We start from the raw sequence: 18,490 nt of genomic DNA, 5'->3' as shown, positions 1-18,490 counted from the left end.
CAACAGATAAAGTAATGGGTACGAAAACATGCTTCCTCCCCTCAGTTGACTGCTTGAGGAGCCCTAGTGCGTTGGACTCACGTCGCACTAGGGCTGGCCTTTTCCCGAAAGCTGGGAAGGTTTCACATTACAATTTTTGGCAAAATGCCCAGCATTCCCACAGTACAAACACAAGCCCAGCTGCCTCCTACGGCTCTTTTCCTCTGTAGACAGCTTTTTAAAGACCCCAAGCTCCATGGGCTCTTCCCCCATCACCACAGGTGCCCTGGTTACATGCATGGGTGGCGCACACATTGCTTTTGAGTGTTTACGAGCCTCGAACCTTGCGTCTAAACGTAGCACCTTAGCTACTAAGGCGTCCCAGCTTTCAGCCGGCTCCAAGCGTGCTAATTCATCCTGGAGCATATCACTTAACCCGGCAGTAAATAAAAGCATGAATGCATTTTCTCCCCAATCCAGCTGGTGGCGATACAGGTTAAACTTATTTAAGTAATCTAAAACAGTCCCCTTTCCCTGTTTCAACCGATACAGAGCCCACCCAGCGTTCTCCGTGCGGAGAGGATCCCCAAAAGTATCAGTTAACAACTTTTTGAAATTATTCAAATTGTCTTTGACTGGGTCGTTTCCCAAAATTAAATTAGTGGCCCATTGTCCTGCGGGACCGGTCAACAAACTCAAAATAAAAGCCACCTTGCTAGTGTCAGTAGGAAAAGCATGAGCACTGAGCTGAGAAAAATAAAGCTCCACTTGTGCCAAAAAGGTTGGCAACTTGCACCTGGTCCCGTCAAAGCGTTCAGGAGTCAAAACATGTCCTTTCACAGCAAAAGCTGTTTGGCTTACGGTAAAGGCCGTTTGCAATAGGTCTACTTTGGCTCTTAACTCTTCCATCGTCTTCCTGACGGGTTTATTGCTGCAATAAACTTTTTATGGCGTCGGGCAATCTGTCAAGGACAGAACGCCACAAGATTCAAAGTAACAGAGTTTATTAGTTTACAGAACTCAAAAATGCCCGTAAAAACACAAGGGCCAGGCAGTTTTGCCTTTAGGAGCAAAAAAGGGACAAAAGTAAATGTTCAAAAGATAAACCGGATTAAACCGGAGTTTAATCCGGGTAAAACAAAACTGCTTGCTTCAGCCTAGGTATTAACAGAACGAAAGCCAAGGAACAAAAGATACAAAGAATGCAACTAATTGGCAGCAGATTCCTCTCTGCTGCCAACACTGTGCTTAGAGTAACTTGCGTCGCTCCCACACACACACACAGCAGACAGGATCTCCAACACGAGCAGACGCAGCCAAGGATTGTAGAAGTAGAGTAGACCAGTTCCGTTCCGTAGATCAAAGCCAGACGTTTGTAGTTTTTCCAAGTCCAAGAAGGGGGGAAGACAAGCCGTGGTCAGTTCAGTCCGGGTTCTCAAAGCAGGAGATGGCGTCCGTCAGAAAGACGACGGAAGGTCAAGCTAATAAGAGTAAGCACAGGTTTGCACAAACAAATGCCCACACAATCCCTCCCGCCGTCTGACCTTGGATTCCAATCAACTTACGTCTCAGCACAGGAAAGCACACAAGTCTTCAGGGAAGCGTCCCACACACACACACGGATCCCAAGCGTTTGCCCAGATTACCTTGCCCGACGCAATTTGCAATTGCTCCCAAGCCCCATTTTATGCCAGTTACAAATCTTCATCACTGTCAGCTGCCCTCCTTAACCCGGGCGTTTCCTCATCACTTTCCTCGTCAGAGCTGGAACACCTCTGACTACGCCCAACAGCATCTCCAGCTGTGGATCCCGTCCCATCCCTCCAGCTACGCCATGGGTCTAATCCTGAAGGTCCCCATTCATCTTCTGCCCCATCATGGCCAGTGGCCCCCAATTCCTCCCTTACCCGAGTCCAATCCATCTCATCCTCCTCTGAGCTAACCAGCCCTTCCTCCATTCTCTCCGTGAACCCTTCGAAAGACTCTTCGTCAGAGGGTGCTGCAAATATGTCTCGCAGTCTTTTTCTCTCTCGCTCCTCGAGAGTATCCGACTCTCGAGGAGTCTTACGCCCACGCCTGTCAGAAACAGAGCCATGAGGCTCAATCATAACATAATTTGTTTTGCAGTATACATGTTTTGTCTGATTAATCCACTCAGCTTTCATTCAGTATCCGGAAAACTCACAGCAATACATTAGTATTGTTATAGGGCTTTTTAATTTTTTGTTGTGCTACCTTGAATGAACATTGAATGTGAAAACAGAGTTAAGAATCAGACAGAAAGATAAATTCTATGCATTTTCATAAAAACCCCGGCTCCGTACCTATCCCCAGTTGCTTTCTTTGATTCCAGAGTGCGAACTTTCCCCAAGGAATCTCATCTAGGCCATGACACAGTTCGGGCTCTTATGTACTATGCATTGAAGGTATGGAGCGATATTACACCTCTGAATTTCCATGAAGTAGCAGGCAACAATGCCGACATCCAGATTGACTTTTCCAAAACTGATCACAATGATGGATACCCCTTTGATGGCCCCGGGGGCATGGTGGCACATGCCTTTTCCCCAGGGGAACACCATGCTGCTGGAGACACACATTTTGACGATGACGAATCTTGGACTTTCCGATCATCAGGTATGTCTGAAGCAAGGCGGAACGCCCTCTCCCATGCCGAGAGCATGTAATTGTTTGAAGCTTAAGAAACTAAAGCAGAAGGCAAACATAATACAGGCAGTCCCCAAGTTACAAACAAGTTAGGTTTTGTAGGTTTGTTCTTAAATGGATTTTTTATTTATTTATTTATTTATTTGCAGTATTTATATTCCGCCCTTCTCACCCCAAAAGGGACTCAGGGCGAATCACAATGTTCATATACATGGCAAACATTCAATGCCATGCAACGTACAGACAGAGACAAAGACACAGAGGCAATTTAACATTTCCCAGCTTCCAGCTTCATGAGGGTATGCTCGATTCCAGCCACAGGGGGAGCTGCTGCTTCATCATCCACTGTGACACCGAGTCCTTGATGGTGTACTTCCTCATTCTTCTTTTATGATGTCGTAAATTAGTTAAATTAGCCTCCCCACATAAGTGGTACCTAAATTGCCTACTTGATAGATGCAACTATTTTTTGGGTTGCCTAGGTCAACAACGAGCTAGGCTCTTTTTAATGGTCAGATACTCAATCCAACCCAGGCTGGCTTTGAACTCATGACTTCTCGGTCAATAGTGATTTATTGCAGCTGGCTACTAACCAGCTGCGCCACAGCCCAGCCCTTTATGTAAGTCGGAACAGGTAAAATTTTAAAGTGTTGCTTCAGCCAAAATTATATATATATTAGCTTTGGATGGCACAGGAAAGGGTGAACACCCCGTGGGGTTTGCTTTGCTGACTGTGCCCCTGTTCTGAAGATTTCACCTTACTTTCTGTCCCTGTGATAATTGGGTTTTGAAAAAATTGACTTGTTGTAGAAAAAAGGATTAGTGAAACACTTCATGACCCAGGAAAGGCCCCAAACATGGTGAAAATGCTCCCATGTACCTCCAGAGGACATTTGGGATGGAACATTATTTTTCTTGTGAGAGCAGGAGTGGCAGAGGGATGTTGCAGGCTCCAGCCTTGTACAGTTTCCTAGCTCTTTTAAAACAAATATTATATTACAAGAGGAACAAAATTGTCCTCTCATGTATACATCATGCTATTCTTGTTTTCAGATGCCCATGGGATGGACCTGTTTGCTGTGGCGGTCCATGAATTTGGCCATGCCATTGGCTTAACCCATGTCTCTGCTATTGAATCGATCATGAGGCCCTATTACCAAGGCCCTGTTGGGGATCCCCTGAAATATGACCTGCCTTATGAAGACAAAGTTCGGATCTGGCAGCTGTACGGTGAGTCAGTGTTCTGATGTGCCCATTTTGCATTGATTGTGTTGCCACTCAAACAGTACCTAGAAACAAATCTCCAAATGTAAGAAGTCAGTTATAGTTTTTTTTTAAATCTCTTTGCTAGGATAGCAGTAGCAAAACAAAATCATGGTCATTATTCAATAAAGATATTGGCATGTGCCAATGTTCTACTTCTGCTCTAATACATGCTTGTATCTGCATGCAGGAGTTCGGGAGTCTGTGTCCTTAACAGCCAAACCTGAGATATCGAAAACAAATGATCAGCCCGTCTTGCTGGACTTGCCAGAGAATCGTTCCACCAACCCGTAAGTTAAGCCTGCAACTACACCACAACTTTCAGTGAAAATGAAACAAGATATATTTGACAAGGAACTGGAATCCTCAGAATGATTGTTCGATCTGAGTTACTGAATTGAAAGTTCCTGTTTGGGATGCATCTGCTTTGTGCGTAACATGGTCACTGGGAGTCCTATGAGCTCCAGTAGTAAAAGTAACTTTTCCTAACAGTAGCTATACAAACAGGTGCCAACATTTTCAATGCTCAGACTTGGGATTTAATTTATTTCATTTATTTATTTACTGTATCCCGCAGGGGACTCAAGGCAGCTTACACAGAGGCAATTATTCCATGCCTTGAAACATATACAATTTAAAAATTAAATTAGATTAAAATCAGACATATCAAACATTTACATACATAAAAATCACGCCATCCATAGTCATAGACCAGGCCTTTCCATAGTCTAATTTACAGTGATGCAGTTCATCAAAGCTCTAACAAAATGTTTGACATGACAGTGGAGACATCTGGCATCCTCTCTCTTAATGTTATTTTTAAAGAGAAAGAACATGATGATGATGATGATGATGATGATGATAATAATCCAGCATATCTATCTTGTTTGCTGTGTCATAATAAAATAATAATAATAATACATCACACAGTCCTAGACACTTGGGAAGTGTTCAACTTGTGATTTTGTGAAACGAAATCCAGCATATCTATCTTGTTTGCTGTGGCATACAATAATAATAATAATAATAATAATAATAATAATAATAATAATACATCACACCATCCTATACACTTGGGAAGTGTTCAACTTGTGATTTTGTGAAATGAAATCCAGCATATCTATCTTGTTTGCTGTGTCATAATAAAATAATAATAATAATAATAATAATAATAATAATAATAATAATACACTCTATTTATATTCACTCTTCTCCTCTAGGGGACTTAGAACGGATTACATACATACATAAGCAAACATTCAATGCCTTTACAATCACACACAAACACAAACAAATGTGTTACTTAGGGTAACATACAAATAGTGTTACTGAGGATTTCAATATTATGAACCTTTGGACTCATCAACAGTAGTGAGGAATGCTGGTGCTAATTCTGGACCTTTTATGGACCCAAATTTGCCTTCTGGGATTCCATAGACCACCACACCTCATGCTTTTGTATCTGGTGTTTTCCCTGAAATGTGTCCCCTTGATGCTTAATTGCCCTAGAAAAGCCATACTGGCTAAGGATTGTTGGTGTGTTTGGTGAGCACCAGGTTGGGGAAGGTTTTCTATGTCATACATTAAATCTTAGGTAAAGTTAAAGGTTTCCCCTGATGTTAAGTCCAGTCATGTCTGACTCTGGGGGTTGGTGCTCATCTCCATTTCTAAGCCGAAGAGCCGGCGTTGTCTGTAGACACCTCCAAGGTCATGTGACCGGCATGACTGCATGGAGCACCATTACCTTCCCGCTGGAAGTGGTGCCTATTGATCTACTCACATTTGCATGTTTTCGAACTGCTAGGTTGGCAGAAGCTGGAGCTAACAGCGGGTGCTCACTCCGCTCCCGGGATATGAACCTGGGACCTTTCGGTCTGCAAGTTCAGCAACTCAGTGCTTTAACACACTTCGCCACTGGGGCTCCTCACATTAAATCTAGAACCTTTATATTCATAAGGGCTGCTTCTGTTAGCCAGAGAAGGTCCATAAGGATCTGGAAATGTGTTTCATGGTGCTTCCTCTTCAATTCCAGCCCCCCTTTACTAGGAGAACGCTTAGCTTTGCAACCACCATGACACTGCTCTCCAACATCAAGAGAATTTCAGCTTTCCCTCCATGCCCTCAAGTCATCTTGTATCATGGGAGTCTTCTTTGCGCAACAGGATAAACTCTTTCACAGTCACCCTCGGGCAAACCTTCCCTCGGAAATTTTAATCAGGCTCCTTCCTTTCTTTGCGATGGCTTTGCTCGCGGTTTCTGTCATCCTCTGTGAGGCAAAGAATTCCTTGGTGACTCTTCAAGAGCAAAGTTGGAGGCAGGGACGACATGCTCCTGGGAGAAGAAGAGCGTATGCAGTTTTATTGTACCGGTGGCATTTGCCAAATGAAGCTTGAGATCTGGCCCTTTTCTTCTTCTTCATCCCACCTCACCGATCCGAATGTGACTGTGAGCGCATGACTTTCTAACGGCTGCCCCGAGCAATGTTAAAACCGAGTGCTGGTGCTCCTTTTAATTCTCTTGCTTTTTTTGCCGCATGAAAGCCAGATTGTTTACATCCTTTCCTGTTCATTAGCCAGCTTGAAGAAAAAAAGACTCAGCAGCAACTGACAAAAGGAAACAGGAATTGGAATGCCAGGGATCAAACTGAGGTGTGGAATGGCCTCCATCTCACTCTTTCCCTCCCTTTTCTAAAAAGTACAATTGCATACACACGGCACACACGATTCTCCACAGGATGCACACAAAAAGCACAGGGCATCATGTGATCGCACCTGTCTAACTTGCATGGATAGAGTCAGGTGCACGTTTCCCCCCCTTTGTGATAAAGTCCTTAGTTGCAAATTTGAGTAAATTGGAGTGAGGGAGAAATGGAGCTTTGAATTGTGAGAGAGCTGCTCTTTCTCCAGTTTGGTGAGGCAGAATATATCACAAGGTCAAAGATGTTAATAAGGAATTTTTTTCTTTTTTTTAAAATATGTATTTATTGAAATTTCATATACCATAAGAGAAAATGAGAAAAATTTAGGATACATCGAAAGTGGGAGAACAATATTTTTATTATAGAAAAGTAGGAAAAGTGAGAAAAAAAGGAAAAAAAGACAGAACGATAGTGAGAAAAAAGAAATTTAGTGTATATATATATATATAATATATATAATAGTATATATATAGTGAGAAAAAAGAAATTTAGTATATATACTAAATTTCTTTTTTCTCACTATATATATACTATTATATATATATACACACACACTATATATATATGTAAGTCAACCTGTCCATATTCATAATCTCTAATACCTTATTTAGCCGTAAGGAATAAAAATAAGGAATTTTCCATCTCCTTCTCTCTCTCTCTCTCTTTGTCGGACAACACAGATCTGTGGCTTTAATTTCCTGAAAAATAAGGGACTTTGGCTCCTAATCGAGTTAAATCCCATTGATTTCTGTCTTCCTTTGAAATGGTTGTGCATTAATAGGGCACGGCAGATGAGCATAACACTACCATATGTATGAGGAGGGAGAGTAAAGAGGCTGTTCAGGTGATGACACTGACCTCAGCTCAAAAACAGGCTCGGGCTGTGGCGCAGGCTGGAGAGCAAGCCAGCTGCAACCAGCTGCAATGAATCATTCTGACCAGGAGGTCACGAGTTCGAGGCCCGCTCGGAGCCTATGTTTGTCTTGTCTTTGTTCTATGTTAAAAGGCATTGAATGTTTGCCTATATGTGTAATGTGATCCGCCCTGAGTCCCCTTCGGGGTGAGAAGGGCGGAATATAAATGCTATAAATAAATAAATAATAAATAAAAACAGGACAACTCATGGGGTGGCATTTACAGAAGGAATCCAGCCTCCCGCCTTTGGAAGCCCATTCCAGCTGCATCTTCATCATCTTTGTCTTTAAGAAGTCATAGTACATGGCAAGAAAAGGCCCTTTGCGGTATTCTTAGAGAACAGAATGCATTTGGAGGATAAGAAGAGTTTGTTCATGTGCCACAGCAGCAACACTGTTTGCTTTGTATTAAACATTTGAAGAAACTCTGCTAGGTTGGTAGATCCTATGATATCCATTTATATGTTTGATTTTATTCCTTCTCCAACAGGCTCAGACGAGATGCGCCAAACAGATGTAACACCCACTTTGATGCAGTGGCTCAGATTCGAGGAGAAGCTTTCTTCTTCAAAGGTGAGATAGGACCTCTTTCCGCTTTTACCAACTTTTATGGCTTCCTTTAGGGCAGTGATTTCCAACTGTTTTTAACCAGGGATCACTTTGACCAGGGACCACTTTCCAACATTAGTACCCAAAGGGTTACGAATCAGTTTTTGGTCAACTTTAGATTCGGTTTGGTTATTTGGGGTGCTGATTGAGAAAATTGCATTGGATAGACCACATCAGCTCTAGTTTCTGATACAGAACATATGCCACCCAGTAGTCATCGTCTGCTCACCCACAGAAAACCATATTTAATAATCTAGAATCTCAATCAGCACCCCCAAATGACCCCAGAAACAAGCCTAAAAACAAAGACACCACATGGAATGGCTCCGCTCAGGGGGAGGGAGGAGGAGGAGAAGCAGCAGCCAGGAGGCTTGTTGTCAACGCCTTTCCTGGGTAGTCAGCCTCTCCCCTCCCTACATCCCCATTGCCTTGGCATTATAAGACAGTTTCGTGAGACCAGTCACTCTCGTTGCAACAGTGTAGTAATGGTGAGGCCGCGAACCATATTTTCATTCTTGGGGACCACTGGTGGTCCACAGACCACAGGTTGGGAACCATTGCTTTAGGGTGACATGTTATTGGGACAGTGTGGTAGAGTGATTCTACTGTTGCTGTTGGGACTTAGAAGTTCTGGAATCATTCTCGTCAGATTAAATTTGGCATGTTTTCGAACTGCTAGGTTGGCAGAACTCTAAACTCTACATTTATAATCCATGTTGTTTTCTCTATATGTGTTGTCTTCTGGCGGGCCAGATTAAGCCTGCGGGCCTTACATTTGACACATGTGATCTAAACAATGCTGCTTCTCCTTCTGACCGACATTCTCCTCCTAGGGAAATACTTCTGGAGATTGACTCGCAATAAGCACCTGGTCTCCCTCCAGCCAGCTCAGATCCATCGTTTCTGGCGGGGATTGCCTCTCAATTTAGACAGTGTGGATGCCGTGTATGAAAGGATCCATGATCATAAGATTGTATTCTTCAAAGGTAGGGAAAACATCTGCCACAACTGATGGCCTTCTGTTTGTCTTTCCAAAGTTCACTGTTTTTCAGTTGCAGTGAAATGTTTGAAATGGGCATGTCTTGATATTGGGGCAGAATAAAGGAGGAATAATGATGATGTTGATGATGATAAACCTCTCTATTCTGATTTGGTCACTTCCCACTTACAATAAATGTCCAGTCCTGGGCACCACAGTTCAAGAAGGAAATGGAGAAGCTGAAACATGCCCAGAAGAGGAGGGTGACTAAAATAATAATCTAGGAACCATGTATCCCTCTGAGGAGGAGTGACTTAAAGAGTTGGATCTGTTTAGCTGCAGAAAAGGAGGTTGAGAGGAGACAATGAATGTCAAGTTTAAATATTTGAAAGACTGACCTAAGGAAGAGGGAGAGGCTTGTTTTCTGCTGCCCTGGAGACTAGGACTCAATGGAGGAATGGTTCAAATGACAGGAAAGGAGATACCACAAGAACTTCCTGACCGTAAGAAAATCTGTTCAGCAGTGGAACTCTCTCCATTAGAGTCCGGTGGAGTCTCCTCCTTTGGAGGCTTTTAAACAGAGGCTTGGTGGTCATCTGTTGGGGGTGCTTTGATTGTGCTTTTCCTGCTTGGCAGAAGTGGGTTGGTCTGGATGGCCCATGCGTTCTCTTCCAACTCTATGATTCTGTGCTTCTTTTTTCCAATACAATTTTTATTTGTTTCTTGTGAGTACAGATACTATGAAAGTGGGTGAACAAAATGTGAGTAGTGGAGAGTGGTGAGAAACGAGACAGGGAGGGGAAAAAAAAGGTAGGGAAGGGAGGAAAAAAATAAAAATAAATGGAATGGAAAGGAGGCTAGGGAAAATGACAGAAAACTTAAGGGAAAAGGAAAGAAGAGTCTCCGAAACACAGATGGGAAGTCAAACTGCACTCACTTTCGCTTCACTTTTTAATTTTTTTATTTATTTGTGATTCTGTGCTTCTCTAAAGATTTAGAAAGGCACACTTCCTTGTGAAAACAGTTTCCTCAACAAGCTGTGGATTTGGGGTGGGGATGTTGTTATAATAATAATTATTATTATTATTATTATTATTATTATTATTATTATTATTATTATTTCCTGCTTCTTGGCAGGGAGTTGGACTGGATGGCCCGTGAGGTCTCTTCCAACTCTATTATTCTATTATTTCTTACATGCTTCTCCTCGTGGCTCAAAGTCATTTCTGCCTCCCAAAATACGGAAATTAAAAATCACCAACTGACATGGCAGAAAGAAGAGGTATAGCCAGTCACAGCTGATGGCTTCCATGTCAATGGTTCAGTGAATCCTACACCCCTAATAAACTCTTTAATGTCTGGAATGAAAACCAAAACGGATTAGTTGCTACTGGTGGTGTAATCTTGCTTTATGAGAGATCCTAACAGCTTACGTCTTCTCCCCAGGAGACAAATACTGGGTGTTCAAAGACAACAACGTGGAAGAGGGTTATCCTCGACTCATCTCAGATTTTGGCTTGCCACTGGGAGGGATTGATGCTGCCTTCTCCTGGGCCCTCGACGACAAGACATATTTCTTTAAAGACCATCTCTACTGGTGCTACAATGAGTACGAGCGGAGGATGGAGCCTGGCTATCCACTAGAGACCACTTTGTGGCAGGGGATCCCCAACAGGTTGGATGATGCCACGCGATGGTCTGATGGTGAGTTGGGCGCTTGAGAAAGCCGATCTGGGGGTGTAGGGGAACACAAAGTGCCGAACCAAATATAAAAGGGATATAAAAGCTGTCTTGTGTTTGGAATGCTATAAAATTATTGGTGACACCCACAGCAACCTTCTTCTTTTTTTAAAGTTACCTTGAAAAACGAAGCCCTTCCTGTCCCTTTGTCTTCTGTCTTTTCTCTATTGCTGCATTTTCTTCTCTTCTTGCAACTAGTGGTTTATCTAGCACAAATCTGTTTCTTTTGTCAAATTCTTTAGCCTTTGTTATTGAGTATAGTACATGCATACAAGTGTTGAGATGTACCTCTTTCTATTCACTTGATCTAAATCTTCCAAGTGCCTTCAACTCAGCAAATCTTGTATCTTTCTATCTCATATATATATATATACACACACACACACACACATACACACACACACACAACAGTATGTCCTATGTTTATTATTTATTTATTTACAGTATTTATATTCCGCCCTTCTCACCCCGAAGGGGACTCAGGGCAGATTACAATGAACACATATATGGCAAACATTCAATGCCAACAGACAAACAACATACATTAGACAGACTCAGAGGCATTTTTTAAAACATTTTTCCAGCTTCACGATTCCGGCCACAGGGGGAGCTGTTGCTTCACCGTCCAGTAGTGGCTGTACTTCCTCATTCCTTTCCTCGTGTTTTGCTGGCAGTTTTATGGTGTTGTAAATTAGCCTCCCGCATAAAGCATCCCTAAATTTCCCTAATTGACAGGTGTAACTGTCTTTTGGGGCTGCATAGGTCAACAGCAAGCTGGGGCTATTAATGGTTGGAGGCTTAACCCGACCCGGGCTTCGAACTCATGACTTCTCGTCAGTAGTGATTTATAGCAGCTGGTTACTAGCCAGCTGCGCCACAGCCCGGCCCCTATGTTGACCTTTATGGCATGATTTCAAAGAAGTCATGACATGCTACGACGTTTTCACAGAGTTTTTTGAGGAGGCTTTTGACTGATAAGGAAGTGGTAAAAAAAAATGATCCATCCATACGTGCCAAAAAAGATCCCAAGATGCCTTTTGAATAGCTTTAAAAGTCATCGGTTTAGACTTCTGGTGAGCAACGATGGTGGCAGGCAGGACTTGTTGAAAGCTCATTATTTCCAAGAGATGGTGCTATTGTGCTTCTCGGCTTCTCCTAGACAACTGCTTGACTATTAAGGAAGCAAAATACCGGACTAGGCAAGTAAAACAGATGCCAAGATTAATTCACTTTCACCCTTGACTTCCTTTCTCAGGGGCAACTTACTTCTTCAAGGGGAAGGAATACTGGAAAGTCATGGACAGCAACTTGGAAGCTGAGCCAGGCTACCCGCAATCCATTGCCAGAGACTGGTTGGTGTGTAGTGACATGCAGGCTGATGCCCCTGCGCCAGCAGAAAGCACAAGAACCAGGCAACACGCCAAGCATGACGAAAGCCACTCGAAGATTGAGGTCTGTTCCTGCACCTCTTCCTCTCCCAACCCTTTCTGGCCCCATTCATTGCAAAGACTCATCATAAACCTCCTGTTGGCCAGCTTCTGGACAGTCGTTTGGGCTCGTAAACCATTATGACAAAGAGCATCGTATGGACCGGAGGACTCTGAAGTGATTCAGGGATGCAAGAAGAGACGTGGACACAAACACGTGAAAAAAAAAAATCCGGACTACAACATTGTTAAAAAGATGACACAAAGGAACATAAGATTCTCCATGAGAAATTAAGTGTGGCTTTGTTTTATTTTTTTACCTTGTTTAATTTTTCCCCCCTGTTCGGTGTCTTCTAGCGTTCTTTCATGTTGATGGACTTCAGCAGTAGAATCGGTGGGTTTCTCACTCTTTTTCTCTCTTCTCACTCGGCTGCCGAGATATTTCAAGGGGTTCCTCGTTTCACTTTGAGCACATCAAATACAGACACAGAGCTTAGCGGGGTTTGGCTAGAGCAAAAGAGAAATCTGTCTCTGCTCTTATCCCTCCTGGGGGACAGTGACAATTCCCGAACCCAGGAGAAGGAGGAATATGACACACAGAAGCATCAGAAATATCAAAAACCATGTTTCATGCTTATAGCTACACAAGCCATTCTGGGTTTTCCCTCTAATGAGCAATGATGAAGAACAGGGACAAGAACGATATTCCACATGGCTGGGCAATCAGGACCTTATAAAACTACAACTCCCATAATTTCATAGCATTGAAGTGATGTCAAACTGCAGTAATTCTACAGTGTAGATCAGTGGTTCCCAATCTTTTTTTGACGAGGGATCACTTTGACCAGGGACCACTCTCCAATATTAGTACCAAAAGGGTTATGAAACAGTTTTTGGTCAATTTTCAATTTGGTTTGGTGCTGATTCAGAAAATTGCATTGGATAGACCACATCAGCTCTAGTTTCTGATACAGAACATATGCCATCCAGGAGTAGCCATCTGCTCACCCACAGAAAACATATTTAATAATCTAGAGCTGATATTATTTTATTTATTTATTTACAGTATTTATATTCCGCCCTTCTCACCCCAAAGGGGACTCAGGGCAGATCACATTTCACATATAAGGCAAACATTCAGTGCCTTGACATAGGACAATGACAAAGACAAACGCAGGCTCCGAGCTGGCCTCGAACTCATGACCTCTTGGTCAGAATGATTGGTCTCAGCTGGCTGCAGCTGGCTGCTCACCAGCTTGCGCCACAGCCCGGACATGGTATATGATCATATGTGGTATATGTGTGCATATGCTCAGAAGGGGGTCTCATGCATTTTCTGGTTAACAGCTCTCTGTCCTTGATTCAGTGACTGATCTTTTGTAGCTATTCCTGTCCTTGCAGTGGATTGGTGTCTTTTCATTGAAATCAATCCATTCAAACAAAACATTGGAAGAGTGTGTGAAATATTACCTGTCGGTGGGGGTGGGAGAAAAAAAAGAGAGGCAGATAAGTGACAAATTGCACTTAAGAGGAAATAGAATGCGATTCTTGGGACAGATTTTACCGATCTGGCGATTCCCACACCTCTGGGACTCCCACCATTCCCGGGTGACAATCATTATGGGCATTGTAGTCCATGTTGGGAGGTCGGGATCAAGGTTTGAGGCAGACAGCTTTGGAAGCACCAAAGAAGCCCTTTGGAAGAAACCGAGTGCAAGCGTGTGTTCCTTTCAAATCCACAGCGACACCTTCCATGGCATTCTCTGCAAATGTTTGTAATGTAAATAATTAAATAATTTAAATTATTCTCCGTTTGTGGCAATTTGTGTAGCTTCTTATTTCTAATAGTTAATAATAATAGTAATAATAGACTTTATTTATATTCCAGTCTATCTCTCCGAGGGGACTCAGAGTGGATTGCAACGTACACAGATAGGCAAACATTCAGTGCCTTTAATACAGTGGAATAACAATGACATACAAATACACAGAACAAAGGTAAAGACTTCTCCTTCCATCTCCAGCTTTCTGGTGGCGGTGCTCAACTCTGGCCATGGGGAGGTGCTCTTGTTCCATTTCCAAGCCGAGGATACCTCCGGGTCATGTTGCCATCATGGCTGTATAAGTGCCTTTATTACCTACTTGCCGAAGCAGTACCTATTGATCTACTCACATTTGCTTGTTTTCGAACTGCTAGTTTGGCAGGAGATAGGGCTAACAGTGGGAGCTCACCCCAACCTGCGGCTTTGAACTGCCAACCTTTAGGTCAGTGGATTCAACAGCTCAATAGTTTAGCCCGTTACGCCTCCGCGGCCCTTATTAACGCTATTCAATTAATTTTCAAATTGAATGTACCAAGCTCTGGCAGTGAGACATAAATCAGTGATTGAACGTTCCTGCACCCAGCACTGACTGAGGATGATGGGACTGGTAGTCTAACCCATGCTAAAATAGGAGAGATGGGGTTGATATATCCAAGCCAGCATCTCCATGTGTTTTGTTTTCTTTTTAATTAAAGTAAGCTCTGGCTCATTGTCCAAGCAACGGCAGCTTGCAAATGTTCCTTTTTGGATTATGTCTAAGCTGCATTTGTAGCTCTGTTTGTTGTCAGAGCTTTGGTGGGTAAGGATGGAGTACAAGTCCTGGCCAACTTGCTGAGGTAGCCCTAAAGAGAAACCCTTTTCAACTCGATGAGTCTAATTGTAGCTCCCTTTGACTTTATGGCACTGTATAATAACAATCAGAGCTGAACGGACTGGGAGAACAATACTGGAGACATGCTGTGACGTGTGCCAGTTTGGAAGCCTTGAGTGGAAGTCGAACCCAGGCGTCACAACTGCATTAGGAAGAGACGATGATGGTTTTCATGTCTGTGGCAAGTGCGAAGCCGTGCAACCGGCTCTCCCAGCGTGATGAGCTCATGCTCATTGCATGCAAAGCTTGCCTGGCCACTGTTTCCTGTGCAGTGCTGCTGTTACACCGCTGGTGCTGCTCTTATTTGTCATGGTAAACAATGCCCCGCATGCCTACTTTTACCCACCGCATAGGTATGAGGCATAACAATTCCTGTGCCAAGTTATAGCACTATAAGTCCCCTCTATCTGCTGTGGTTTCTTCCTATTGAATTTGGGAATTTTCAAGTTCTAAACTCTCTTCTTGAATACTTTACTTATTTCTCCAAGTATCCAAGTGCATGTGGCCACATAAGTCGAAGTCCTTTCAAAGGACCCATTGGCATTCTGGTCCTCTGAAAGGGACAGCAAGAAGCTGTGTCTGCTATTTTGCCTGTCCATATCTGTCTTCGTACTTTGGGTTAACCACTAATACATCGCTGCCATGCTGCAAGCGACACACCTTTGTTACATGCCGTATATCTTGACTGTGCAAATCTGCACCGAGCCAACCAGATAAATAAAGCATACACCAAAAAAACAAACATTTGAATACATTCATTTGTGGGATGGGAAAACCATTTGGAGAACAAAACCCAAACCGTAATCCATGTGTGTTTGGGGATTCTGTTTATTTTTATTTGGCAGTGGTCATACTGTGCTTGCTTGCTTGAATTAATATCCTGCCTTTCTCCCAGAGTGGGACCAAGGCAGCTTCCAAAAACAATCAATAATAATAATATTTACAGTAGAGTCTCACTTATCCAAGCTAAACGGGCCAGCAGAAGCTTGGATAAGCGAATATCTTGGATAATGAGGGATTAAGGAAAAGCCTATTAAACATCACATTAGGTTATGATTTTACAAATTAAGCACCAAAACATCAGGTTATACAACAAATTTGACAGAAAAAGTAGTTCAGTACGCAGTAATGTTATGTTGTAATTACTGTATTTACGAATTTAGCACCAAAATATCACAATATATTGAAAACATTGACTACAAAAATGGCTTGGATAATCCAGAAGCTTGGATAAGCGAGGCTTAGATAAGTGTATATACATACAATCTCTATATATAAAAGAGTGATGGCATCAGGGCAGCGGACAAAACAACAAAACTACAGGCCCCCAACCTCGAAATCTGACAACACAACCCCTCATCCACGGCTCTAGGTTGATACAACAAAAAGAAAAGAAAAATAAAGTCCTAATTAGAGGAACAGGAATAATTGGTTTTATCCAATTGCTGCCAGTTAAAAGGCTAAGTTCTGCCCACTTGGTCTCCTAGCAACCTACTCAGCCCAGGGGACAGGCACAGTTAGGCCTCAGGCCTCTTTCACACTGCCTATAAGATACAGATTATCTGATTTTAACTGGATTATATGGCAGTCTAGACTCAAGGCCCTTCCACACAGCTATATTACCCATTTATAATCTTATATTATCTGCTTTGAACTGGATTATCTTGACTCCACACTGCCATATAATCCACTTCAGTGTGCAGTCGGACACGACTGGACTTAATGTCAGGAGAAAACCTTTACCCTTGACCTTAACTACCACCAATTCCTCAATACTTTATTTCCCATACCACCAGACTTCGCCACAGCAACGTGTGGCCGGGCACAGCTAGTATATTATATTATATGACTATATTGCAATATTATTAGTAATACTGCATGTAATATAAATATACAATTATAATAGTGTCAGTCCCAGCTTCTGCCAACCTAGCAGTTCGAAAACATGCAAATGTGAGTAGATCTGAAGGGACCATAAACCAGAAAATAGTAAACCTTTTGCCTATGTGGCTTTGCCTCTGTATATGCCTCTCCCTTCCTGTGAGCTGGTGCCTCTCTCCAGAAAGTTCCAAGACCAAAAGTTAGCTTGAAATCAACAAGTTAGGGCACAGGTATCGCTTATGCCAAGTGGGTGTGAAGGTGAGGAAAACCCTCAGCCATTGGTCAATTTTAGATAAGCCAAAGTATATATTCTTTGTTTGCTACTACATGCTTTGAGGTGGCCATTTGCAGGATACAGCCTTTTGTGGTATGTACGGCTACATAATTTGTCACTGAAAAATTATAATGCGTCCCAAGCATGAAAGCAGCAACTTGTTCGTCAAAACATTTCAGCCTCCTTCTAATACAACCTGAAGGTTTGCTGTTCGCTCGGGCTTCTCTGCACCAGAAGTGATAACACAAACGCCTCACAATTGTAATTATTGTGTTTGGTGATGTTCTGTATGAAACCGGAGAGAGGTCTCTCTAGTCTACACCCACATATGTCCTATGGGTGTTTCTCATCTCCAAAGTGGGGAGTGAAGGGCTTGACAGAAAGAATGTGGAGAATTTGCTCACCATCATTTTGGTTAGGTAGTAAGCGGAGAAGGCGTGAATTAATTGCTGGCTGGAAGGGGGGACAGTGTCCAGGGAAATATAACCCTATAAGGACATGTTCTTGAAAGGGAATGTAGAAACAAATACATCCCTTGTCTGCCAGGATTGCAGGCTCTGTGAATTATCACACTGTAGGTTCTCTTTTGTGCAAAATAGCCGAAGAAATTCCTGTTTTCTAACCTTTCTAACAATGTCTTTTTTCAACTAGTGGATAAGAGCGATCTCAGTGTATGTACGAGACGGAAAAGATGGAAAGACGACATAATGTAGTTCAGTGGTGCTATTAAGGCAGGACTATGTGGCAAACTGATGCGGAGAAGCCTTGCGGATCTGGTTGGCTATATAGAAATATAGATCTGCAATGGGACCCTGAATTGCCTAGGACCACAGTCCTGAGGCCCAAAGTTTCTGGTGTTGTTTTGAAGGGGACCTTTAGGACAAGGACAAGGAAGCTGTTTCAGCCCCGATCCAAGTTAAATATCAGAGACTTTGAGGTGAGGTATTCCAACTGAAGGGACCATAAGCCAGAAAATAGTAAACTTTTGCCTGTGTAGCTTTGCCTCTGCATATGCCCCTCCCTTCCTGTGAGCTGGTGCCTTTCTCCAGAAAGTTCCAAGACCAAAAGTTAGCTTGAAATCAACAAGTGAGGTCACAGGTATCACTTGTGCCAAGTGGGTGTGGAAGGTGAGGAAGACCCTCAGTCATTGGTCAATTTTAGATAAGTCAAAGGTATATATTCTTTGTTTGCTACGACATGCTTTTGCGACGGCCATTTTCATGGTACAGCCATCTGGGGGTATCTATGGCTGTTGCCTTCTCACAGCTGTGGTGAAAATAAACTTTGCTTTTTGCATCTCTTACAAGACTGAGTTTTCTGCCTGATTTCCGTCCTGAGCCAGCTCCCTTTGGAGGTAATTGTCTT

General features: G+C 42.8%; 1 protein-coding gene across 1 annotated transcript in view; it reads left to right on the top strand.

Annotated features, from left to right (window-relative positions):
* mmp17 (matrix metallopeptidase 17) overlaps positions 1-14,083 on the top strand; it is a 47,582-nt gene extending 33,499 nt beyond the window's left edge. The window contains exons 4-10 of the mRNA XM_062958584.1: positions 2,333-2,616; positions 3,700-3,876; positions 4,100-4,199; positions 8,012-8,094; positions 8,964-9,116; positions 10,556-10,813; positions 12,105-14,083. Of these exons, the coding sequence (XP_062814654.1) occupies positions 2,333-2,616; positions 3,700-3,876; positions 4,100-4,199; positions 8,012-8,094; positions 8,964-9,116; positions 10,556-10,813; positions 12,105-12,421 (1,372 nt within the window). The 3' untranslated portion in view covers positions 12,422-14,083. The remainder of the gene's footprint in view (positions 1-2,332; positions 2,617-3,699; positions 3,877-4,099; positions 4,200-8,011; positions 8,095-8,963; positions 9,117-10,555; positions 10,814-12,104) is intronic.
* Positions 14,084-18,490: the final 4,407 nt, after the last annotated feature.

The sequence above is a fragment of the Anolis carolinensis genome, chromosome X (assembly GCF_035594765.1).
Source record: "Anolis carolinensis isolate JA03-04 chromosome X, rAnoCar3.1.pri, whole genome shotgun sequence".
In the NCBI taxonomy this organism is placed as follows: Eukaryota; Metazoa; Chordata; class Lepidosauria; order Squamata; family Dactyloidae; genus Anolis; species Anolis carolinensis.
The sequence above is the reverse complement of the archived record's forward strand: the minus strand, read 5'-3'. Positions and strand labels throughout refer to the sequence as shown.